The sequence below is a fragment of the Toxorhynchites rutilus genome, chromosome 3, assembly GCF_029784135.1.
Source record: "Toxorhynchites rutilus septentrionalis strain SRP chromosome 3, ASM2978413v1, whole genome shotgun sequence".
Classification (NCBI taxonomy): domain Eukaryota; kingdom Metazoa; phylum Arthropoda; class Insecta; order Diptera; family Culicidae; genus Toxorhynchites; species Toxorhynchites rutilus.
The window spans coordinates 30,502,862-30,526,511 of record NC_073746.1 but is presented as its reverse complement, the minus strand read 5'-3'; the positions used below and the strand labels follow the sequence as shown (position 1 = coordinate 30,526,511).

The following is a 23,650-nucleotide window of genomic DNA, read 5'->3' as shown; positions in this document are numbered from 1 at the left end:
AGCGCTTCTGTAGGCACTCCTTAAGGTAAACCTGCTCGTTTACCGTGCCCGTCATCACGAAGGGGGCGCTTCGCTTTCCGTAAGAGCAGATCGCTTGCCACACCATGTACTTTTTGGCAAACTTGGATGGTTTCTGCTTGCGAATCTCCTCCGGAACGCTGAATTTGTCCTCTGCGGAGAAGAACAACAGGCCCGGCAGCTGACGAAAGTCCGCTTTGACGTAGGTTTCGTCGTCCATTGACAGGCAATGCGGCTTCGTCAGCATTTCGGTGTACAGCTTCCGGGTTCGCGTCTTCCCCACCATGTTTTGCCTTTCGTCGCGGTTAGGAGCCTTCTGAACCTTGTATGTACGCAGGCCCTCCCGCTGCTTGGTCCGCTGGACGAATGAACTTGACAAATTCAGCTTATTGGCGACATCCCGGACCGATCTTCTCGGATCACGTCTAAACTGCTTAACTACACGCTTGTGATCTTTTTCACTGACGGAGCATCCATTTTTGCCGTTCTTCACCTTCCGGTCGATGGTTAGGTTCTCGAAGTATCGTTTTAGTACTCTGCTGACCGTGGATTGGACGATTCCCAGCATCTTACCGATGTCCCGATGTGACAACTCCGGATTCTCGAAATGAGTGCACAGGATTAATTCACGACGCTCTTTTTCGTTCGACGACATTTTTCCAAATTTACGAAAAATTGACAGTGAAGCATGGCCAACGTGATCTATACACTCTTATCTGATTATAAGCGAAAGCTGAAGATATAATTCCTAAAAATTAAATTTCTACAGCCTTTTTTCCGTGATGCAATTTGATGTGACACACCCTTTAGTATATTTTTCGTTGATTGATTCATTGTTTCTATCACTGATTAAAACAAGTAGGATTTGTTTAGTTTAGTTTTCAGATTATAGATGCTTTATATTTGCTTTGAAAAATATAAATTCAAGAAAAAACCAAAAACCCTTGAAACCTCGAGCAAGATTATTTGGAAAATTGCTTTTGAGAAAAACTGCTGACTTGTCGTTGGCCCAGTGACTTGTGAGCTTCTTATTCCTTTCAATGTTTGCATTACAGAGTTCAAACATAACAGCAGTACACAAAACCCATTCGATATTGTTCGTTCTCAACGCCAGTGGATCAATCAGAACGAGGGATTTCCGTTTTAATAATCAAGTCTTTCAGGAAATGGCTGAGTTATAACTCGTGCCTTCAACATTTCGTCACATGTTTTATTTTTTTCAAATTATTATTCAACAATCAATGTTAAACATAATCCTACACTGGAATGGACTTATAACAAACGATCTTATCAAAATCAGAATAGCCATAGCACACGTAAAAATGTTTCAAAAAAGACGTTCTGATAAACGGATGAACGACTCTGCGGTGAATTGTTCTGCATTATATACAGAAGAATTGTTTGTTGGTTTCACACTGGAACACCCAAATAAAATTTTGCACTCAACATTAAACGGTCAGACCCGGCAGCGTGCAATCAAGAGCTAATACAAAAATTCTTCCATGTAACTCCAAACATTGCTCCAACTACATTTTGTACGCCCCAGCCGTATGTAGTAGTTCAATGTCTTTAAAGCACACCTCGGAGTGAGTAGCAAAAAATTGCAATCTCGATTGTCATCCTTCCGAGGAAAAAACCTTATTGAGTGATGGTGATGGTGTGTACACGAACAGCTTGATTTGAGATGGGCGCAAATAAGAAGCACCTCTTACATGGCAAGAGATCGAGATCCTTGAATGGACAAAATAGTTTCACTTCGCGGCGAGAAAGGTGGTTATACGCGAGTGATTCATCATCTACTTGGTTTTTTTGTACGGCTCGTTGAAAGCAATGCTTGGAAAGTGCTGCTACGCACTCTCACAACTTACAACAACTCTGTCCTCCTTTTGTCCGATTACAACTTGCTCGCTTATCATCACCAAGCTATCCCCACCCGCGTAAGCGTCAGTGCAGATTAAGCAGGGAGACCTCCTTATCGGTGGACTCTGTTTTCTTTTCTTATCATTTTGGTAACGTTTTTTTTTTTTGGTTTCTTATGATATGCTGAGAATGTTTTGCGCTAATCGATGTGAAATAAAATCTTTATTACCAGCACCAAAGAGCTTGAAAAAGACAGAAAAACGGTGCACGGCGCACGTGCAGAGCATACCGATGAATTCGCGCGTACATGTTTTGAACTTGATCACACGGCTTTAACTGCAGGTAGCGCGATGTAGCGGTGAATTTCAATCTGCTCCAAGCGAAAAAAGGAATTTGCATATGTGAAATGTGAACAAAACACGCCTGACAACGGCACGGTAAAGCGAAGAAGGGGAATGGTACAAATGGTGGCCCATACGTGTGCGACGTGCTTTGGCATTCGAAAAAAAACTAGCAGGTTTAGCGCGTTCTGATAAGCATTTGAAATGCCAAATGCCTAGCAGTATTTTGTCGCGATACGATGTTATTGACAGGGGCAAATAAATTAGCGCGCGGTAGAACCGATGAGAAAACAGGAATTTCTTATTTTAGCCTTAATTAGCTAGAAAATCAAAGGTAGCATACATAATGCTGTTGGGAGAGAGCCTCATCTTAGAGCAATAGACCTATTTCAATACGGACGGCTGATCATTGGAGCTGATATATAGGTGTATTTGGTAACCCATTGTTTCGTCGTTGTCGAGGAGTATTCACATCGGTATGCTGATTTTGAAACGCAGCCATATTGCTTCCTTTATTCACGGACGGCAAATGTATTTATTGCTCTTCGTCGAACTGCAGAACTCAAGATTAATATGAGCATGAATTTTTTCTCACCTGAGGTGAATATGGTACCACCCAACAATTTTGAATGACAATGACTGCGTTGTTGATGTTTGTGAATGATAATCCACCAATGTTAGTATTGAATCTTTGATATATTGGATATCCCCCTACGTTTGTGATCGTGTCTTTGGTGAAATCTTTTGGAAAACGCTTTGTATATTGTCCATCTGCCATCCAATACGTTAAAAGTTTTAAATCACCCCGCATGGGCCATAAACCATATTTGTAGAAACAATATCGAACAGTTACCCATCCGGAATTCGATAAATTTGAACCTCGATCGAATCTTACTCGGCCTTTGTATTCTGAAATCCGTTCGAGGCAATTTCAATCGTGCTATGAAATGAGACAATTTTACCTTGACACAAAATAATCGCCAAAATAATTCATCCGTATTTGTGGAGCAAATTTACTCTCTATCAGAGTAGTAGACACAAAAGCAATTTTAATTTGTTAAAATTTGAATGAAAATACACTCAACAAAAAAAGAGTCGAAAATTTGAATTGATTTTTGAAGTGATTGAAGTGATTGATGCTGTAACTACGTGAAAAATCAACAAATAAAGGTGGTATCATTTCAAACTTTCAACTTTCGAGCGCTGCAACTGTGTGCATCTGTTAGACGAGTGTTTGATCCTTGTTGAATGGCGATGCACGGAAGATGCCTCTCGTTACGTACTCAGTATAATGCGTGCATTGCTATAAAGAAACAAATTGCGACATATGACCAATTAGTGTATTGTTCTCGCAAAGGCAAGAAAGAATCGTTGCTTCGAATGATTCTACAAAACCACGCAAGTCATTAAACCTTTTCAGGGTCCCCGGAACTTTTCACTAAAGAGTTATTTATGACATTTCGACGTATTCGCAAATAATATCCGAAATGTTAAACCAACAAATTAAAAAAAAAGATTGAGTAGTCCTACGTCCTAAGCGGTTGTGTCTCGGATACCCCTCGAATTTTGGCTATTTTGGCTGATTCATAAATTTATTGTTTCGTGTCAGTAAATTGAATTTTGTCAAATGGGTGGTACAATGTATAATATAGACTATACATATTACGTACAGAAAAAAACACTGTGATCTTGTTTTATAAGGTGTTCACAATCTATGATGTATTAAGTGATATAGACCATCTTGAAAACATCACGCATAGCCATTATTTTCTGAGAAAATTCATTGCATGAAAATTTGTTCAACCCTCATACATTCGCTATATTTTGGACGCTATATAAACGTTGTATCTCGACCACTGAGTATCAATATTATGCAACTCATTCTAAAATTCAAATATTTAAACACTAGTTTTATTTATTCAACTTGTCAGTTTTCGTGTGTCACTCGCGTCGACAACACGTGTGTTTTTTCGCTCTCGTTAAATGTAAAATCTATTGTATTTGTTTTTGTTTGCTTCTTCGCGCATTGGAAGTGGATTCGACATCAGACGCTTTAGCGTGCTTGGTGAACATCGCCAAAAAACAGAATATGGGACGTCAACGTTCCAGCACAGCAGCAACCGGTGCCCCTTCGAAAAAAGCCCGGACGCAGTCCAGTGCCCCAGCGGAGGATTAAGCAAGTCGGCTCCTCCAGAGCAATCAATTCTCGGCGCTTCCGGAGGAAAGTGGTAATGGCGATACTGTCGTTAAAAAGGAACGGGTTCCCCGCTGTTTACATCACGGATGGATCTGGCAAAACTAGAGTCTGAACTTGCTCAGCATAACCTGCTCCCGCGATTCAAGTTGTGCAGCGTGGGTATCAAAATAGTGTGCTCCAATCTTGACGAGTATCAAAAAGTAGGGGCACTCCTGAAAAATGAAGGTGTGCAATTTTACACGCATGATATGCCATAGTTAGCGCTCATCTTCCGAGCCAAGCAGACGCGTTTTCGCTTAAGCTAAATCAGGAAGTCTTTACAAGCTAACTTTTAAATCGTTTCGCCGCGTTATTTTCATCGCCGAGCAGTCGTGTGTTCCCGCATGCTACGGCTCAGTGATGGTACGCCGCGAAAATACATTCCGCATAGATTATGCGATGATGCCGCGTAAGCCGGACTACACGAAAGTCCAGAACTTCGTAGGAACTATTCTGGGCTTGAAACCAGGCGAAGTGACGAGGATCCAATGTAGCCGAAGTCTCGGATGTGCCTTCGTGAAGGTAGTCGATCTTGCGCTAGCACAAAAAGTGTGCGATGAACACGACGGAAAACACGAGGTGACAGTGGAAGGAGGAGTGAAGATTCCCCTACGAATAACGATGGAGGATGGTGCAGTGGAGGTCAAATTATTCGATTTGTCTGAAGATGTGTCGGATGATGCCATCACCAAATTTCTCTCCGCCTACGGTGACGTCATCTCAGTGCGAGAGCAGGTATGCGGAAATGATCAGCAGTATTTTTTTCCGGGTATCTGCACTGGTGTCCGAGTTGTGAAAATGATCGTGAAACACAACATAGAATCATGGGTTGTCATAGAAGGCGAGTTAACGCTGCTATCTTATTTTGGTCAGCGTCAAACATGCCGACATTGTCGTGAATTCATCCATGTCGGAGCGTCATGCGTTCAGAACAAGAAGCTGCTCGTGCAAAAATCATACGCTGATGCTACGAAGCAGCCAGCGGCTTTGAATGCTAAGCCAACTGCGAAACCGCATGTCCAAAAAACTACGATACCGAGTCAACCTACGTCTGTATTGCGGCATCCGCCGCCGAAGAAGCAGAAGCAGCAGCAAAAACAACTGCCGATGTCCGTACCAACAATAAAACCGATCGATACGCAATCGGAAACACAATTCCCACCCCTCACTATACCTATCATACCCATATCGGGTTCGAATCAACCATCGGATAGCAGGTCGTTGCCCAGCACATCTGGTCAACAACCTCCTGCTAGTGGCGAAGTGATCGACGGACCTGCTAGTGGAAAATCCGATGGCAACGAGACAGACGAATCGGCGAAACGCTCAAGAGTACGCCGCCAATGCAGGAGACGACGAGAAGACAGCGATGACGAAAGGGAGCAAAATAACAAGCAATGAGTCATCGAACCAGTTACAACGTTGCCACTATAAACATCAACACGATCACCAACGAAACAAAGCTAAATGCGCTCCGAACCTTCTGCAGAACGATGGATCTCGACATCGTTTTTCTTCAAGAGGTGGAGAACGAGCAGCTCTTCATACCTGGTTACAACGTCGTCACAAACGTTGATGAGTCAAGGAGAGGGACGGCGATAGCGTTGAAGGAGTATATACGCTTCTCTCACACGGAGAAAAGTTTGAACGGAAGACTTATTGCCCTTAGGGTTGAAAACACGACATTAGCCAATATCTACGCACCGTCTGGCACCGCAATGCGTGCCGAACGAGAAATTTTTTTCAATGAAACCCTCGCTTTTTATTTACGGCACAATACAGAAAATTTGATTCTGGCTGGCGACTTCAACTGTGTGTTGCGACCTTGTGACTCGACGGGCTATAACAACAGCCCAGCTCTTCAAGCCACCATACGGCAACTGCAACTGAGCGACATATGGGTAAAATTGTATCCCACGACTCCGGCTCCCACTTACATAACGCACAACTCCGTCTCCAGGCTCGACCGAATTTATGTCACCAATGGACTCATTACGCATCTGCGAAATGCGGCCACACATGTGTGCTCATTCACGAACCACAAAGCACTAACTACTCGAATATGCCTCCCTAGTCTCGGTCGCGAACCTGGTCGCGCCTACTGGTCATTACGCCCCCACATTCTGACAGTAGAGAACATAATTGAGTTTCAGATCTCATGGCATTATGTGACCCGACAACGAAGATATTATCCGAGCTGGCTCACATGGTGGATATCATACGCTAAGCCGAGAATCCAGTCTTTCTTCCGACGGAAATCTCGTGAAGCGTACAGCGTATTCTACGCGGAGCACCAACGGCTGTACAACCAGTTGAAGCAAGCGTACGATGAATATTTTCAAAACCCAGCGATGCTAGTCACAATAAATCGTGTGAAAGCACAAATGCTAGCACATCAACGTAGGTTCTCCCAACATTTTATGCGCATCAACGACACCTACATTGCAGGGGAAAGTATCAGCACCTTCCAGCTGGGTGAGAGACGACGGAAAAAAAATACCATTACAGAGCTGCGTGGCGAAAACGACGAAAATCTGAACAACTCCGAAGCGATTGAAAATCATATGCATCGATATTTTACGGGATTGTATACAGCGTCAGAGGTGGATGAGACAGTACGGTATCCTTTCGAATGCGAGAGGGTGATTCCCATAAATGATGGTTTAAATGAAGCCTGCATGGCCGAAATTACAACAGCAGAAATATTTGCATCGATCCGAACATCAGCTAAAAAGAAGGCTGCAGGGAGCGATGGGTTACCAGTTGAATTCTACGAACAAACGTTTGACGTAATTCATCGGGAGTTGAATCTAGTGTTGAACGAGGTTCTAGTATCCTAGATACCTCCTGAGTTCGCGAACGTAGTAATCGTGTTAGTAAAAAAGAGAGGAGCGGCAAATACTGCACGAGGATACCGTCCAATCAGCCTTTTAAATGCGGACTTTAAAATTCTCAGCAGAATTTTGAAGTTTCGTCTCGAACGTATAATACGTACCCATCGGGTATTGAGCGATGCGCAAAAGTGTTCCAACGAAGGGCGCTCAATTTTCGAAGCCACTCTTTCTCTGAAAGACAAAATTGCTCAGTTGAAAGCGAATAAGGTAAAAGGGAAGCTGATAAGCTACGATCTGGATCATGCTTTCGATCGTGTATCTCTTTCCTTCCTTCATCGAACTATGCGACAGCTGGGAATAAATCCAGACTTCGTTGACCTGCCGGCACGAATCGCCGAACAATCTTTCTCTCGACTGCTGATAAATGGGCACCTCTCGCAGCGCTTCCAGATCAAACGCTCCGTACGGCAAGGGGACCCGATGTCTATGCTACTTTTCGTCATCTACCTCCACCCTTTTCTGACGAAACTAGAGCGACAACTCGGCTCCGACCTGGTGGTGGCATACGCAGATGATATATCTGCGATAGCTACCAATACCAATGCTATAGAACGCATCAATGAACTTTTTAGTTATTTCGAACGTGCCGCTGGAGCAAAATTAAATATATCCAAAACGGTTGCAATCGACGTTGGGCTCGTTGATGGAAATCCATTGAGCGTGCCGTGGCTACGTACAGAAGATAAAGTGAAGATTTTGGGTGTATACTTCACCAACTCGATCCGAGAAATGAGCAAAATCAACTGGGACGCTCTTGTTGCCAAATTTGCTCAGCAGTTATGGCTGCACTCATTAAGAAATCTCAACCTTCAACAGAAGATAATTGCATTAAACACCTTCATCACGGCGAAGATTTGGTATGTGGCATCAATTCTTACGCCGTATTGCGTTCACACGCAATTAGTGACTGTCCTCGCGTAGCACCTGCCTGGGCATACATACAATTGAGAATAACAGAAATACTCGACGGATGGCAACGACTGTCATTCGAGGAATTAATGAGACCTGCGCTGCTGAACATCAGACCAAACAAACGTAGTCAAATCTTGAAAATTCTAATACTATACATCAATTATGTTAATGGAACTAATAACAGAATCGATGTTGGTGCACTTTCATTCTATTTAAGATGTGAAAGTTGAATTTTTATTACTGTAAATAATATTTTATATGAATTGAAATAAACAAAATAATTTATAATTAAAAAAAAAAAAAAATCAACGAAACCACTGAAGGTGGTTCTGCGTGGACTGCCTCCTTGCAGCACGGAAGATGTTAAGACTGAGTTATCCAATCTTGGATTGGCACCGATTAATGTCTACTCGATGACTCGCCGGCCAAGAGAAAACACCAACAACTTCAGAGACCAGCTGTACTTAGTGCACTTCACCAAAGGCACCACCAACATCAGTGCACTCAAGAACATTCGCGATTTGTTTCGAGTATTTGTGTCATGGGAGTTGTATCGTCCCCAGCACCGAGACGTCACACTGTGCACGAAGTGTCAAAGGTTCGGGCACGGTACCAAAAACTGCAACATGCATCCTCGCTGTGGAAAATGTGCTGGGAATCATAGCACTGCGTCCTGTGGCTCAAATGATGACAGCATTTCGAAGTGTGCTAACTGTGGTGGCGAACATCGCGCCTCAGATCGAACCTGCCCTAAGCGGGCTGAATTTATTTCCATCCGTCAAAAAGCGACAACATCGAACCAGCCCGGACGCAAGCGGAACGGTCGCTCCCCACCGGTTATATCAGAAGCTGAGTATCCCGCTCTCCAGCATCGCCAGCAGGTCCCTAATTTGGCACCACTTCCTCTAATCAATCAGCGCTCCAGAACAGCCACTCCTGCTAATTTCGTCCAACAAACCGATCTTCAGCGCCGTTCAGCCCAGCCCCGCCTCGCAGCTGCTGCCATCCAGCCGATACCATGGTTCTCCGCCCCACGATTATCATACGCAGATGTTACGTCTGGCACATCCTCCGACAGCTCTGTGTTCACTACGCAGGAGTTACTAATGCTCGTCACAGAGGTTATAACTATAATGCGCACCTGTAAAACAAAAACAGAATAGCCACAAGCAGCAAATTCTTTGATCAACAAATATGCTCCGTGAAGCTGTCAGTATTGTAAACTGGAACGCTTGCTCGCTGAGGAGTAAGCACATCGAGCTACTTGACTTTCTCAACAATAGGGAGATTGATGTTGCAGTCATCACAGAGACACATCTCAAACCGGAAATTAGCATCCATCTTCCGGATTTTCGACTCGTGAGACTTGATAGAACCAGTGCAGATAGAGGAGGTGTGGCTGTTGCTGTGAGACGTAATATTGACTGTCGCCTGCTGCCGAGCATCCATCTGAAAATTATAGAAGCCTTCGGTATAGAGATTCGCACATCGCTTGGGTCAATCACCATCGTCGCGGCGTACTGCCCTAAGCAAGTGAACATGAGGGATGGTACAGCCACTCTGCTACGAAACGACTTGGCCAAGCTAACTCGGCGGCGGGCAAACTATATTATCGCAGGTGATCTGAATGCTCGGCATGAGATGTGGGGCAACTTAAGACTAAATCTGGAGTTCATTCCATTCTGGATTTTCTTTCTCCGAAGATCCTGTCGTTTTTGAGGAGCTATCATCTGATCATTATCCAGTGATACTGAAACTGAGTGCTTCTGCTGATACGGTGACAAGTCAACCACGGCGGAACTATCACCGTGCCAACTGGGTTGAGTTCCAAAGGATCGTAGACGAGAACATCAACTCTGAGCATCCTTTAAATTCAGCAGAGGAGATCGATCAGGCGCTGGAATCCCTCCAGCGGGCGATCAGCATTGCTCGCGACAGTGCGGCACCGGTGCATCAACATAAGGTGAGTACCTCTCTCGAAATAGACAGCACCACTAAACATCTCATGCGTCTGCGAAATATCTTCCGACGTCCATATCAAAGAACTGGTGACCGGGTTAAAAAGACCATGTCCAATCGCCTCACCAGGGTAATCCAGGTGAGGATCCAAGATCTTCGGAACAGGGACTTTAAGGAAAAATTAAGACAAATCACACCACATTCAAAACCTTTCTGGTCCATGACCAAAATTTTGAAGAAGAAGCCCAAGCCCATTCCTCCACTGGTCTCGTCTGGGGGTTCATGCGAGGATCGTCTTTTGATAACACCCATAGAGAAAGTGAACGCGCTGGGACAACAATTTGTGTTGACACATAATTTGGGACGAAACATCGTCAGTCCATATGAACGTTTAGTTGCTGAGGGAGTTGCCATTGTTGATCTTTCAGACAGCTTAGTTCCTGAGGAAGAAAAGATCACAGCGAGTGAACTGATGGGTTTTGTTTCTAGATCCAAAAACATGAAGGCCCCCGGCTTAGATAGTACTTTCAACATCGAGCTCAAGCACTTGAGTCGAGGCTCTTTTGCTTTTGTAGCTAATATATTTAACAAATGCTGGGAGCTTTGCTACTTCCCTTCAGTGTGGAAGTTAGCTAAAGTTATCCCAGTCCTGAAGCCGGGGAAAGACCCTTCCTAAAAGTTATCGACCCATCAGCTTACTCTCTGCCCTTTCTAAGCTGTTTGAGAAATCGATACAAAGCCGAATTCTTTTCTTCACTAATGAGAATGGTGTCTTCCTGGAAGAACAGTTTGGGATCCGTAAAGGAAGGTCCACCATCCATCAACTCTCGCGAGTTACCAACTTAATTCAGCGGAACAAGTCGGTGTCCAAGACGACAGCAATGGCGCTCTTGGATATTGAAAAAGCATTTGACAATGTGTGGCACGATGGTCTGGTGCACACTACATCAACACAATTTTCCAATGTACCTAATAAAAATCCTTCGAAGCTACCTTTCCAACAGAGCATTCCAGGTGTCTTTGCATAACACTTTTTCTCAAACCTTCGATATCCCCGCAGGAGTGCCTCAAGGAAGCATCCTTGGGCCTATTCTGTACAATATATATATACATCGGACATCCCACCTCTTCCAGGTGGTGGTGTCTTGTCTCAATTCGCGGATGATACTGCTATCATGTACGAAGGTCGTGTTTTACGTGCACTCATCCGTAAGCTGCAAAGAGGCCTGGATGCTTTAGCTGATTACTTCACGAGTTGGAAAATTGTTGTTAATGTGGCGAAGACCCAGGCTATTTTGTATCCACATTCAAAATCGCCAAAACTTGTCCCGGCTGATGATTGTAGAATTCGGCTTGGCGACTCCATCATTCAGTGGTCCGAAGATGTAGTTTACCTAGGACTTACATTGGACAGGCAACTGATCTTCAGGTCTCATGTTAATAAAATAATTAATAAGTGTAACATACTCATCCAGTCTCTGTATCCTCTTATATGCAGAAATTCGAAACTGAACTTGAAGAATCAGTTGGCTGTCTACAAACAGGTAATCTACCCAATGATTGAATACGCGGTCCCCGTTTGGAAGAGCTGCGCTGCAACACACAGATTGAGACTCCAGCGCGTTCAAAATAAGATCTTAAAGGGTGTGTCACATCAAATTGCATCACGGAAAAAACAGCGTTCCGGAGGAGATTCGCAAGCAGAAACTATCCAAGTTTGCCAAAAAGTACATGGTGTGGCAAGCGATCTGCTCTTGCGGAAAGCGGAGCGCCCCCTTCGTGATGACCGGCACGGTAAACGGGCAGGTTTACCTTAAGGTTACCGCTTACTACCACTATTGAAGCAGCACGAGGGCCCGACCATCTTCTGGCCGGATCTCGCTTCGTGCCACTATTCAGGACGTGTTGGAGTGGTACGAAGCCAACGGGGTCACCTTCGTGCCAAAGGAAATGAACCCGCCCAACGCGCCGGAGCTTCGCCCAATAGAGAAATATTGGGCGATTATGAAGCAGGCACTCCGAAAGAACCCAAAAGTTGTCAAATCGGAGGCGGACTTCAAGAGAAAATGGATTTCTGTTCAAAAAAAACTACAACCTGACGTTGTACAGAACCTTATGGACGGGGTAAAGAGGAAAGTGCGAGTATACGGGCTTGGGCTCGAAGTATGAATAAAAAGAAAATGCCAAAAGTTGTTTAATAGTTTTTATTTTACTGTCTAAAATTTTCAAAAGGATCGGTCTACTGGGCGAATTTCTACAGCGTTTTTTCCGTGATGCAATTTGATGTGACACACCCTTTAAAAATGATTTTGGATCTGCCACCCTGGACGAGAACAAGTGAGGTGCATGAGAGGGCCTCCCTGGATACCCAAGAGGTAAAATTTACACGCTATATCCAGAAATATCGAGAGAGGTGCTCAACTTCTGAACATGTAATAATACAAAATTTGTAAATACAAATTTGTAAATAGTAGGTTAAGTTAGGTTAAGTAGGTAGCTCTTTTATTATTTTATTTTATTAATAATTAATACTTTGAAACACTAAATGTCTGAACATTTGACAAACAAGTTTATTTTATAATTTTATTTTCAAATTCACTAATTAGTAGTATATAACTTAAATGAAGATGAAAACCACAAGGTCTCACTTAGTCTGTAAGAATATTGTATATGTATCAAAACGAATGTAAATAAAACTGCATTTAAGAAGAGTTATTCAACTTGGCAAACCCTGTCTTAGAAATGGATTCGTGCTGGAAAAATTATCATTCCTTGATTAAATACATGAATAATTGGCCCAGTTAACGAGAGGAATTCGTTAGCGAACAAGCGCTGTATGAAATATTCTCCAAACTATGATTCTCGTAGGAAATTTTCTGAATTATACTTTGACATCGTTTACTTCTTGCAAATCGGATTTATACATGAAAACGAGAAAAAACTTGTTCTTAGTGAGTCAACCCTTTGTCACGTCACGCTGGAATGGGTCAATAGCTCAAAAACATGAAAGAAGGAAATTGGAATAGTATTTTGAGATAGAAGATAGCGTAATACATTCTCTTCCAGAAATTGATCCGTAGTTTGGTTCGGTGATGTATAACTCTAAGAAAGACGTCGTTTTAAAGGCACAATAGATAGCCTGGAGAACAATGAAACAATGAAATCGACTAAAAGAGGATAACCGAAAAACCACAGAATGCATCAGCGGCGTATACTTCGTCAGGCGGCCACATAATCCACCTTACAAACATTATTACCACTTGTGCAACTAAGAACTAAGATGTAAATATGAAAAAAGAGCAATCTCCTCTCTACCTGTTTCGTTGAGTAATTGTGTGTTGCTGTGAAGTCTTCGGCACTCGCCAGGGTAGTGTGCGTTCGTTGGCTTGTTGGCGATGGATCTCCACCTTTCTTCAGCTCATTCTTACTTCCACAGGTAAGAATTCCGGTGAACACAGCACACCGTCAGCAGTCTAATTGGATTCTCAACAGATGAGACTGTTAAACTTGCTGCAGCTTCGACCGAACGTTGAACCTCACAAGTTACCTCGCTCTTCATTTAGCACAGTTGACTAAACAGGACACAACTTTCGATTCTCATTCAAAACATTATCAGAAAGAAAACCGAGCGCTTATATAAACATATAGCCCTTTTTTATCTTGACTCTTCTTCTTCTTCAACACGTACAACAGAAGCACTCTTCAGTATGCAAATTCTACACCTGCAGCAATGCGAGCTGCGCTGGCTAACTTCTGCGTCTGAATAATGCTCCTTACTAGGATGCTGTTGCCACTCTCGAGAACTCTTGGCACTGCCGCAAACAACTTTGACCATCCTTCCGTTATCTAGCCTCCCCACGAACACACACACACATACGTTTCACCCGACAGCTTCCATTCCCACGGTCACAAACTCCTTCGAAAACAACCAGAAAACGAAGAACTAAGCTCACTTTGTGTTATCTTTTCTGCGGAAAAAGCTCCCCCACCGTGTGATTGATTTTTCCTTCCCACCGTCAACGCGAATTCGGCTGGCACTGGCACCGAACATATACCTATTCCAGCCGCGATAAGTTCTGATACTACAGAAAAGTTCAACAAATCTCGGAATCTCAGTCTTCTCAGTCCACTGCAACCGGATGCAATCCGACTGCGACAATGCTTTCTAATTTAGAACCTTTTGTTCTTCACTCACCACACACAACAAAAACTAGAGTTATTTTGTTTTATCAAATAAAAACGACTGACTGAACCAGTCAGCAGCAGTCTGCGGATATCTACACAGAGAGTTTTCTTTTCTCTATTTCTCTTCACTTTCACGCAAAAGCACACACATCTCAAACGATTGACAGAAGGTAACTGAAAACACTGCTGCTCGCGAACCGACCGTCGACTGCGGTGCGTCGTCGAACGATTTTTTCCGTGTTTTTTCTCTTGTTTCGAGTTTTGACGTTTGAAGCTGATCGAGCAATCGATGTGACCCGGGCTGAATGGCTCGAATTCGAAGAAATATTGTACGCAACAATTAGGACTCATTTGAATCGAATGGCGCGTTTACATTAGGGAGATATATAGCTATAGATGGATTTATTCACGCGAAAATGGATGTAAACTGGTGAGAATACCCACAATCCAGTCGACGAACAAAATATCGACCTAACATTGGCCGAAATGCTGTGACTTCTCCGTCTTGCCTACACCCAGAAAACAGATTACTAAAATATGCCAAATCTTTGGTGAGGCAAACATTAGTAGAATGTACATATTTTCTGTAAATAATAAATCAACTGTATGTAAAATCAATGTTAGATGCAATATACATCCCTGCCAATGATTGGTACATTTTACTAAGCGGTATCGGTAATTTTGACGATTGTCATTGCTGGAAACCGTGAAAGAAATGTAAACAGAACATTATTAACCTAATTGTCTAGCTGATAATTGAGTTGAGCAGAACTACTTTTCGATATTGTTTCTCCACAGAAAAAGGTTGAATTTACCCAGACAGGTGAGTGACGTTCTTGAAAATTAATTCAATTTATGTTCTTTAATCAACATTGATACATATTGGACAGCCAAATAATGATCCATGCTCATCTGTTGCGGGAGAAAGTGAAGACATTACTTCAATAATGAGGAATCTGGGTAATTCGAGACACTAAAACGAGCCTAGTTGAGCTCTAATTCCACCGCTATATTGTCGGATTTGGTCAAGGGCAACTTCATGAACTATTTTCCGACGATTGTGATCGGTGGTTCGATCAATTGGATGTTTTCGAAATCGTCAAAACGAAGGTTCCGTTTCCACTGACGCTGCGCTTCAACTCAATTTTGAAAAGGGGCATAGAACTGGCTCTTTGATGTAGTCTATCGTAGCTGTTTGTAGTAACCATTCTGTATTTGTAGCCGAGAATCAAACTCAATCGATGCAGGATCAGATGTTGGACGCTGCAATGGCCATGCCTCGAGTTAATGTGCATTGTAATGTGGTTTATACCGCATTTAGATAGTTCAACAAATGACTAAAATTGCATACAATAGTTCAAAAATTACTGTTATACTGGCTGGTTTTACATTTGTTTACTAATGTTATCGCCTAATATGTACGAATAAAGCGCACATACAACGTCCCGTCACTGTGAAGTCAACGTGAAGGAATGAAATGTCAAATATTCTCCCATGGAAATCGTATGGTAACATTCACATACATCATCACCGGAAATTGTGACGTCGGCAGAATTAGTCCAAGAGAATATTTGACGGGACGATGACGGTGATGTTGTATGTGTAGCGCACTTAATTCATATCGCAAAAATCAACTAATCATTGGTAATATTTACCCAAAAATCGTCATATATACCAATTTTTCCTAAGAGTGTATAGTTCATTGGTCGAAAATACGGAATAATTAAAAAACCAAATGGTATCACTGGTAGTCCGCTAAACTGTCATCTCAAACAAAAACAAATGGACCATATAACTGGTGAGTAAGGAAACTGTTATCGCTTTTTCTTTCATTAATTATTTCATTTTCTTTCAGACTATGATGTGAAAACATCTGGCTTTTCTATAGCCATCAATAGAAACTAGCCGGAAGGTGATTTCCCCCATTACCAGTCGCCAAACAACAAGAACAACAGTGCAGATTTTCACCGTTGTCACAGGAGCCAACAACATCTGCAATTCCAATCAGCAGTATCCTCCAAACCCATGCCGGGGACAGCAACAAAAGCGGCAACAGCAGAATCGAATCCTCGGGCACAAATGTGTATCAAGAAAATAAAAACTATCAACGCAGGAGGTATTTATCAACGAGCTCAGCTGGACTCGAATCGTCAATCCGGAAACCTCGGATTTAAAAATTTCGCTGTATTGTGGTTATTTGTATATCACAAACACATATTGTTTTGTAATACGTATTTTTCGAGTAATAAAATGACTAAAATTGATTATGTATTTTCCTTTTAATATTTCATTTCATTTTAATAACAAACCAATACAAACAAGCAGCAAGCAGTGCTGGAAGCAGCGCTGCAAGCAGGTCGACGACTTGCACATGTTGGCGAAAAAGTGGCGTCAAGTTGTTCGATGAATGCATATGAAAGGTCGATAACTCGATTGCAAGGAGGCAGCATTTGAGGTCGATTGTTGACATTTCATCGACCCGATCTTGGCAGGCAAAACGGAATGTGGGTATATATGAGGGGCTTAGAATGCAAGGGGTGTAAGTGATTTGATCGATTACTCTTCATCAACTTTTTATTTCGTGAATAACTCAGCGCACAAAACGTTCCAATCTGATTAGCTATAAGCCGGGTTCAGACGGTGCGAGTAAGCATACGAGTCGGTCTAGTCAGTTACTGCAGTGCAGCTACTCACACCGTGTGAACACATCATGCCAGTTATTGTCATGTGTGATCCGGCGTGCGAGCTACTTCAAAGTTTTTTGAATTTACTCGCACTTGCATGCTTCACAACGTCAAAAACAGAATTTAGCGTTCGAATCAGTGATGCCAAATGTAATGAAATGTCTCTATTTTTAAGATATTTGAAAATATGTGAAGATATTTATAGACTTGAAAATTATTGGAAAAACAAATAAAACCCTCATAGTTTCTAAACGAAATAATTGTTATTTCGTTTTGCACGCTGGCGGGGCACGCTTTCTTTTTGAGATAGTTTTCTTGAGAATCTCTAATATAGAATCATTATCAGATCACAACTTACAAAAAAAAGTATTGTTCTAAGAAACAGAATACATATTCGATTTAAAAAAGTACATTTTCATTCATTATTAAAATTTTTGAAGCGTATTTATTGCACCTGCAAATCGACTATCATTTTCATTTCACAAAATAAATAAAATTAAAAAAAAAAATCTTTTAGACTACCATTTATAACATCACATCCTTTCGGAATTATCTGAGCTATGGATGTTTTCGAGATTCTAAAAAATATCGACAACAATCCCAACGATATTCCAAAACAAAGGCACATCAATGTCATTTCTAATTTAACTCTTGCAGGTACAGCATCCCTCATGACTGTATCTTGGCGTTGTATTCGTGGAGCAATTAAATCCAACAGTTTTTTCACTTGTTCAGGTGTTATTATCAACACTGCTCTGTAATCTCGGGGATCCTCATCGTAGAGTTCCTTCAATATTGTATTTGTTGCTCCTTTTCTTTGCATCTAATTCCTGGCCCGAATCCTTTTCTCTTTCTGCTTTTTCGGATAGTACCTTCAGTTCAAAGAAATTCAGCACAAAGTATGTATTTTTAAACACGATCAGCGTTTGTTTTGCTATAAAATTGTGTGATGATACATTCAACTGAAAACCTAAGATGAAAACTGCCAATAAAGAAGTCGATTTTGGACCAATCATTTGACAAATTCGGACCTGATTGCTGTTTCTGACTATTTGATGGACATTTGAAAAGTCGCCTGGCATCCCTGGTAAACCCGTGCCGTAGTATCTAGTTTCTCGCCAGCAGCTCACACTGTGTGAACGGACAAGGCGAGTCAACCAATTGTCAAGCGAGTCCACCGGGTCAGTAGCTGCTCATTGTCAAGTCAGCTACTAGCAACGTATAAATGGGCCTATAGAAACTTGGGATTCGTTCGCTCACTTGCAAGCTTATCGGACGCATTCTTCAGTCGATCCGAAAGAGGTGTTTTTTCACATCGATTCTATTGTGTTTTTTTCATCCGGCGCGCTTGCAAGCGTGGTGAATCTTAACCAAATAAGTGGTGTACGATCGAGACACTGAGGATCCATTCAACAGATCACATACGTCACACCGCAGCGGCAAGTAGAAGTTTATTTCTTTTTTTTTCTCCTTTCTATCATTTCTTCCACTTTCTGTGCATAACAAATACCATTGTTTCGCTGGGTGTTTACGTAATCATCAAGCATTGGCATTAGGGTTCATATATATATTGCACTTGAACATTTGTTGGAACTTTTTTCATTTATGAATTTAATTTAATAAAAATTAGTTTGAATAACTATAATTTTCTACTGTAACTAAAATAGAAGTTTATCTTATTATATTAATTTTTTAATTTTTTTTATTACCAATAAATTCTGTTCATATCGAACAGTTGACGAAATTTATTACTATGGCTGAAGGCGGGGAGGATCCCGCAACGACGCCAACGTATATCTCTGATACGGAACCCCCTGAAGAACCGGAAGGTGAAGTAGAAATTGGAATAGAAAACGTAATTTCTGATGATGAGGAGGATGAAGAAAAACTGGATTTTCGTCAAAAAGTATACCCTGAGGGCTCCAAAGGCCCATTCATTGTGTACTTTAGGCGAAAATCCAAACCCCTCAATGTTATTCGCATATCTAAAGAGCTGACAAAAAACTTCTCAGATGTTACCGAGATTACTCGGATGGGGCCAGACAAATTACGAGTTGTCGTCTCCAGCCGGACCCAAGCAAATGATATAACCCGTTGCGATCTCTTTGCGATTGAGTATCGCGTATACGTGCCCTGTCGTAACGTAGAAATCGACGGCGTAATCACCGAAAAGGGTTTGACCCGAAATGATATACTCAAGGATGGAGTCGGTCGCTTCAAGAACTCTTCGCTTAAAACTGTGAAGATTCTTGCATGCGACCAACTGAAATCCGTATCTATTATAAATAATAAGAGAGTTCTCAGTTCGACAAATTCTTTTCGAGTAACCTTTGAGGGCTCCGCCCTTCCAAACTTCGTTTCGATAGATGCGCTTCGTTTACCTGTTCGATTGTTTGTACCCCGGGTAATGAGTTGCTACAACTGCAAGCAACTTGGTCACACGGCCGTCTACTGTTGCAACAAAAAGCGTTGCGCAGATTGTGGAGAGAGTCATGATGGGACTTCTTGCGCAAAAGAGCGCAAGTGTCTTCATTGCGACGGGGCCCCCCATGATCTTTCTCAATGCCCGGTGTACATACAAAAAGGGGAAAAAATCAAGCGTTCCTTAAAGGAATTTTCAAAACGAACTTATGCAGAAATGCTTAAGAATTCCGTGCCAACGACGCAGGACAATCCTTACTCTTCCTGCAGAACGACGAGCCTGTCGCTGACGCTCCCAATGCGGGAAGTTCTGGTACATCGCAGGGTGCCATCAGGAAAAGGAAAATTACTACTTTTCCATCACTCCCCAGTAAGAAGTCCGAAATTTCCAAGTTGGATTGAAACTTCGAACCGAACGTGCTGAAAATAGACCGAAGCAAGTACCTCCTGGTTTACACGGTTCTTCTACTAACCAGGGGTCCTCAGCACGTTCCGGAACAACACCCAATACGTCTGTTCCTTTTTCGCGGTCAAAGCAACAATCACAACCTGGCCTGTTTGCGCTTTCTGACCTGGTGGATAACATTTTGAATGCTTTGAATATTAATGACTCTCTTAAAAGCATAGTATTATGTTTGCTTCCGGTAGTGAGAACATTCTTGAAAGAAAAATGTGCCTTTTTAGCAGCGTTCATTTCCCTCGATGCCTGATTCAGTGCAAGAGGTCAAGGAATTGACCACTGTAATACAGTGGAATTGTGCTCCCTTGGCCGAGTGGTTAGCGTCATAACTAACATGCCGGGTGTTCGGATTCGATTCCCGTTTTGGTCGGGGGAATTTTTCGTCAAAGAAATTTCCTCCGACTGGCACTGTGATCACGCGTATTCTAGAGCTTGCCACTCAGAATGCATTCAAGGCGTGTTATTTGGCATAGAAATCTCAACTAATTACTAATAAAAATGACGCAAGTAATACTACGTTGAGACGGCGAAGTTCCTCTAGGAACGTTAGTGCCATTGAAGAAGAAGAATACAGTGGAATTGCAGAAGCATCATCCCTAAACTAGATCAATTTAAATTTTTAGTTCATAACTCTAACTGTGATGTATTTTCCCTGTGTGAAACATTGCTTTCTTCAGCCGACGAGCTGAATTTCCACGATTTCAACATTATTCGCCTCGATCGAAATGACTCGTTTGGTGGCGTACTATTGGGGATTAAAAAATGTCACTCCTTCTATAGAGTCACTCTCCCATCGATGATAGGCATTAAAGTTGTTGCTTGCCAGACACAAATCAATGGCAAAGAACTCTGCATTGCTTCGATATATATCCCTCCCAGAACTACGGTAGGCCGCCATCAGTTCTTTGATACTATCGAGGCAATGCCGGAGCCGCGGTTAATCTTAGGTGATTTCAACTCCCATGGAACAGCATGGGGATCACTTTACGATGACAACCGTGCCACTTTGATTTATGATCTGTGCGACAACTTCAAATTGACAGTTTTGAATACTGGGGAAGCAACCAGAATAGCCAATCCTCCTGCACGGGCAAGCATGCTAGACATATCTTTATGCTCTTCTTCGTTATCCCTGGATTGCATGTGGAAGGTAATCCAAGATCCCCACGGTAGTGATCACCTACCAATAATTTTATCGATCGCTAATGAATCAAACTCTCGTGAGTCAGTCAATATTTCGTATGACCTCACGAAGAATATTGACTGGAGAACATTTGCGGAAATAATATCTGAAGCAATTGTTTCAATGCATGAACTTCCTCCACTCGAAGAGTATAACTTTATATCGAGTTTGATTTACGAGAGCGCACTTCAAGCTCAAAAGAAACGTGTACCGGCTACCACTTTCCGACGTCGTCCTCCATCACTTTGGTGGGACAAGGAATGTTCAAAGGTCTACCTTGAAAAATCATCCGCTTTCAAAAAATTCAGGAAAACTGGATTAGTGGAATGGTTTCTAAAGTACCAAGCTCTAGAAGCCAATCTAAAAGGTTTGATTAAAGCAAAAAAGCGTGGATATTGGCGGAAGTTCGTCAATGGTTTGTCAAGGGAGACCGCTATGAGCACTCTTTGGAATACGGTTAGGAAAATGCGTGGCTGGAACCATACAAACGAAAGTGAGGAATACTCTGGCCGTTGGATTTTTAACTTTGCAAGGAAGGTTTGCCCCGACACCGTTCCTGCACAAAACGTCGTACGCGACATCCCACTTCAAAGCAATTATGAGAATTTTTCGATGGTGGAATTCTCAATTGCCCTTCTCTCATGTAACAATTCAGCTCCGGGGTCGGACAAGATTAAATTCAACTTGTTGAAGAATCTTCCCGACTTGGCAAAACAGCGTTTGCTGAACTTGTTCAACAAGTTTCTGGAGCTGAATATTGTCCCGCATGACTGGAGACAAGTGAGAGTGATAGCCATACGAAAACCCAACAAGCCGGCTTGCGATCACAACTCGTATAGGCCGATTTCAATGTTATCCTGTATTCGTAAATTGTTAGAGAAAATGATTCTACTTCGTTTGGACAAGTGGGTCGAAACGAACAATTTGCTGTTTGGCTTCCGCCGAGGTAAAGGGACAAATGATTGTCTCGCGCTGCTATCTTCTGAAATCCAAATCGCATTTGCTCGCAAAGAACAAATGACTTCCTTTTTTCTCGATATCAAAGGGGCATTTGATTCAGTTTCCATGGAAATTCTCTCAGAGAAGCTTCATAATCGTGGACTTTCACCAATTCTCAACAATTTCCTGTACAATTTACTGTCAGAAAAGCACATGAATTTCTCTCATGGCAACTCAAAATCTTCTCGTTACAGTTTTATGGGCCTACCGCAAGGCTCCTGCCTAAGCTCCCTCTTGTACAGTTTTTACGTCAATGATATGGATGATTGTCTAACTAGAGACTGCACGCTGAGACAACTTGCAGACGATGGAGTTATTTCCATCACGGGTACTAATCCCGTCGTTCTGCAAAAGTCGTTGCAAGATACCCTGAACAATCTGTTCACGTAGGCCCTCAAGCTGGGTATCGAATTCTCTACGGAGAAAACTGAAATGGTCGTTTTTTCTAGGAAGCACGAACCCGCTCAATTCCAGCTTCACCTATCCGGCAAAACGATCCAACACTCTATGTTTTTCAAATACCTGGGTGTATATTTTGATTCTAAGTGTACCTGGGGGAGACACATTGCGTATTTGAAATAGAAATGCCAGCAAAGAATCAATTTTCTCCAAACAATAACCGGAACATGGTGGGGTGCCCATCCAGGAGACCTCATTCAGTTATACAAAACAACGATATTATCAGTGTTAGAATATGGCAGTTTTTGCTTCCGATCAGCTGCCAGGATTCATATTCTCAAGCTGGAGAGAATACAATATCGTTGCTTGCATATAGCAATGGGGTGTTTGCATTCGACACATACGATGAGTCTCGAAGTTTTGGCAGGAGTACCCCCGCTTACTCTTCGGTTCACAGAAATATCCTACATATTTCTCATCCGTTGCAAGATCAATTGGTGATTGATAACTTCGAAAATCTACTCCAACTGACTCCTCAGTCAAGTTTTATGTCTTTATACCATGAGTACCTTACCCACGACGTGCACCCTTCACCAGGCATCTCCAACCAAGTTTGCTTCCCATACTTCTGCAATTCCTCTGTCATTTTTGATCTGTCCATGCGACAAAAAATCCATGGAATCCCAGATCACTTACGCTCCGATTCTATTCCGATTCTATGGGAAAGTTGGATCTGATAAAATGTTCTTTACTGACGGTTCATTCATAAACGGGTCCACTGGCTTCGGCATCTTCAATGAAAATTCCAGTGCCTCTTTCAAACTCAAAGATCCTTGTTCCGTGTATGTCGACTCCCGGCCCCGTCAGGCCACATGTGCCTTAATAAAATATATATTTTGGGAAAAAAAAAGAAACTGATAATTGAGTTTCTGACCTATCGTCCACATTGTGAAATGAGCTGGGAATGTGTTTGCGGTTTGGTTATAATCAAAAGAGAAAGTCGATAGAGGAAAATCGATCAAGTCACTTACACCCTTTGTATTCTAAGCCACTCATATGTGATCGTCCGGGAAGAAAGGGGGCTTAGGCCGAGGACATA

The 23,650-nt window shown here is 42.3% G+C and overlaps 2 protein-coding genes and 1 long non-coding RNA gene across 4 annotated transcripts in view; 2 read left to right on the top strand and 1 right to left on the bottom strand.

The window, feature by feature from the left end:
- The window catches only part of LOC129775144 (uncharacterized), a 378,096-nt gene extending 363,505 nt beyond the window's left edge, over positions 1–14,591 (bottom strand). The window contains exon 1 of one of the 2 annotated variants that reach the window (XM_055779483.1): positions 13,536–14,591. The gene's annotated coding sequence lies outside the window, so the exon portion shown is untranslated. The remainder of the gene's footprint in view (positions 1–13,535) is intronic. The other variant, XM_055779484.1, reaches the window with a different exon arrangement.
- LOC129772990 (uncharacterized) lies at positions 5,853–7,295 on the top strand. Its single transcript, XM_055776540.1, has one exon. The coding sequence runs from the start codon at positions 5,853–5,855 to the stop codon at positions 7,293–7,295; it is 1,443 nt and encodes a 480-aa protein (XP_055632515.1).
- A 1,419-nt stretch (positions 14,592–16,010) lies between the features above and the next one.
- On the top strand, positions 16,011–16,669 carry LOC129773133 (uncharacterized). Its single transcript, XR_008742664.1, has 2 exons — positions 16,011–16,203; positions 16,261–16,669. It is a non-coding gene; the product is annotated as an uncharacterized LOC129773133 (long non-coding RNA).
- Positions 16,670–23,650: the final 6,981 nt, after the last annotated feature.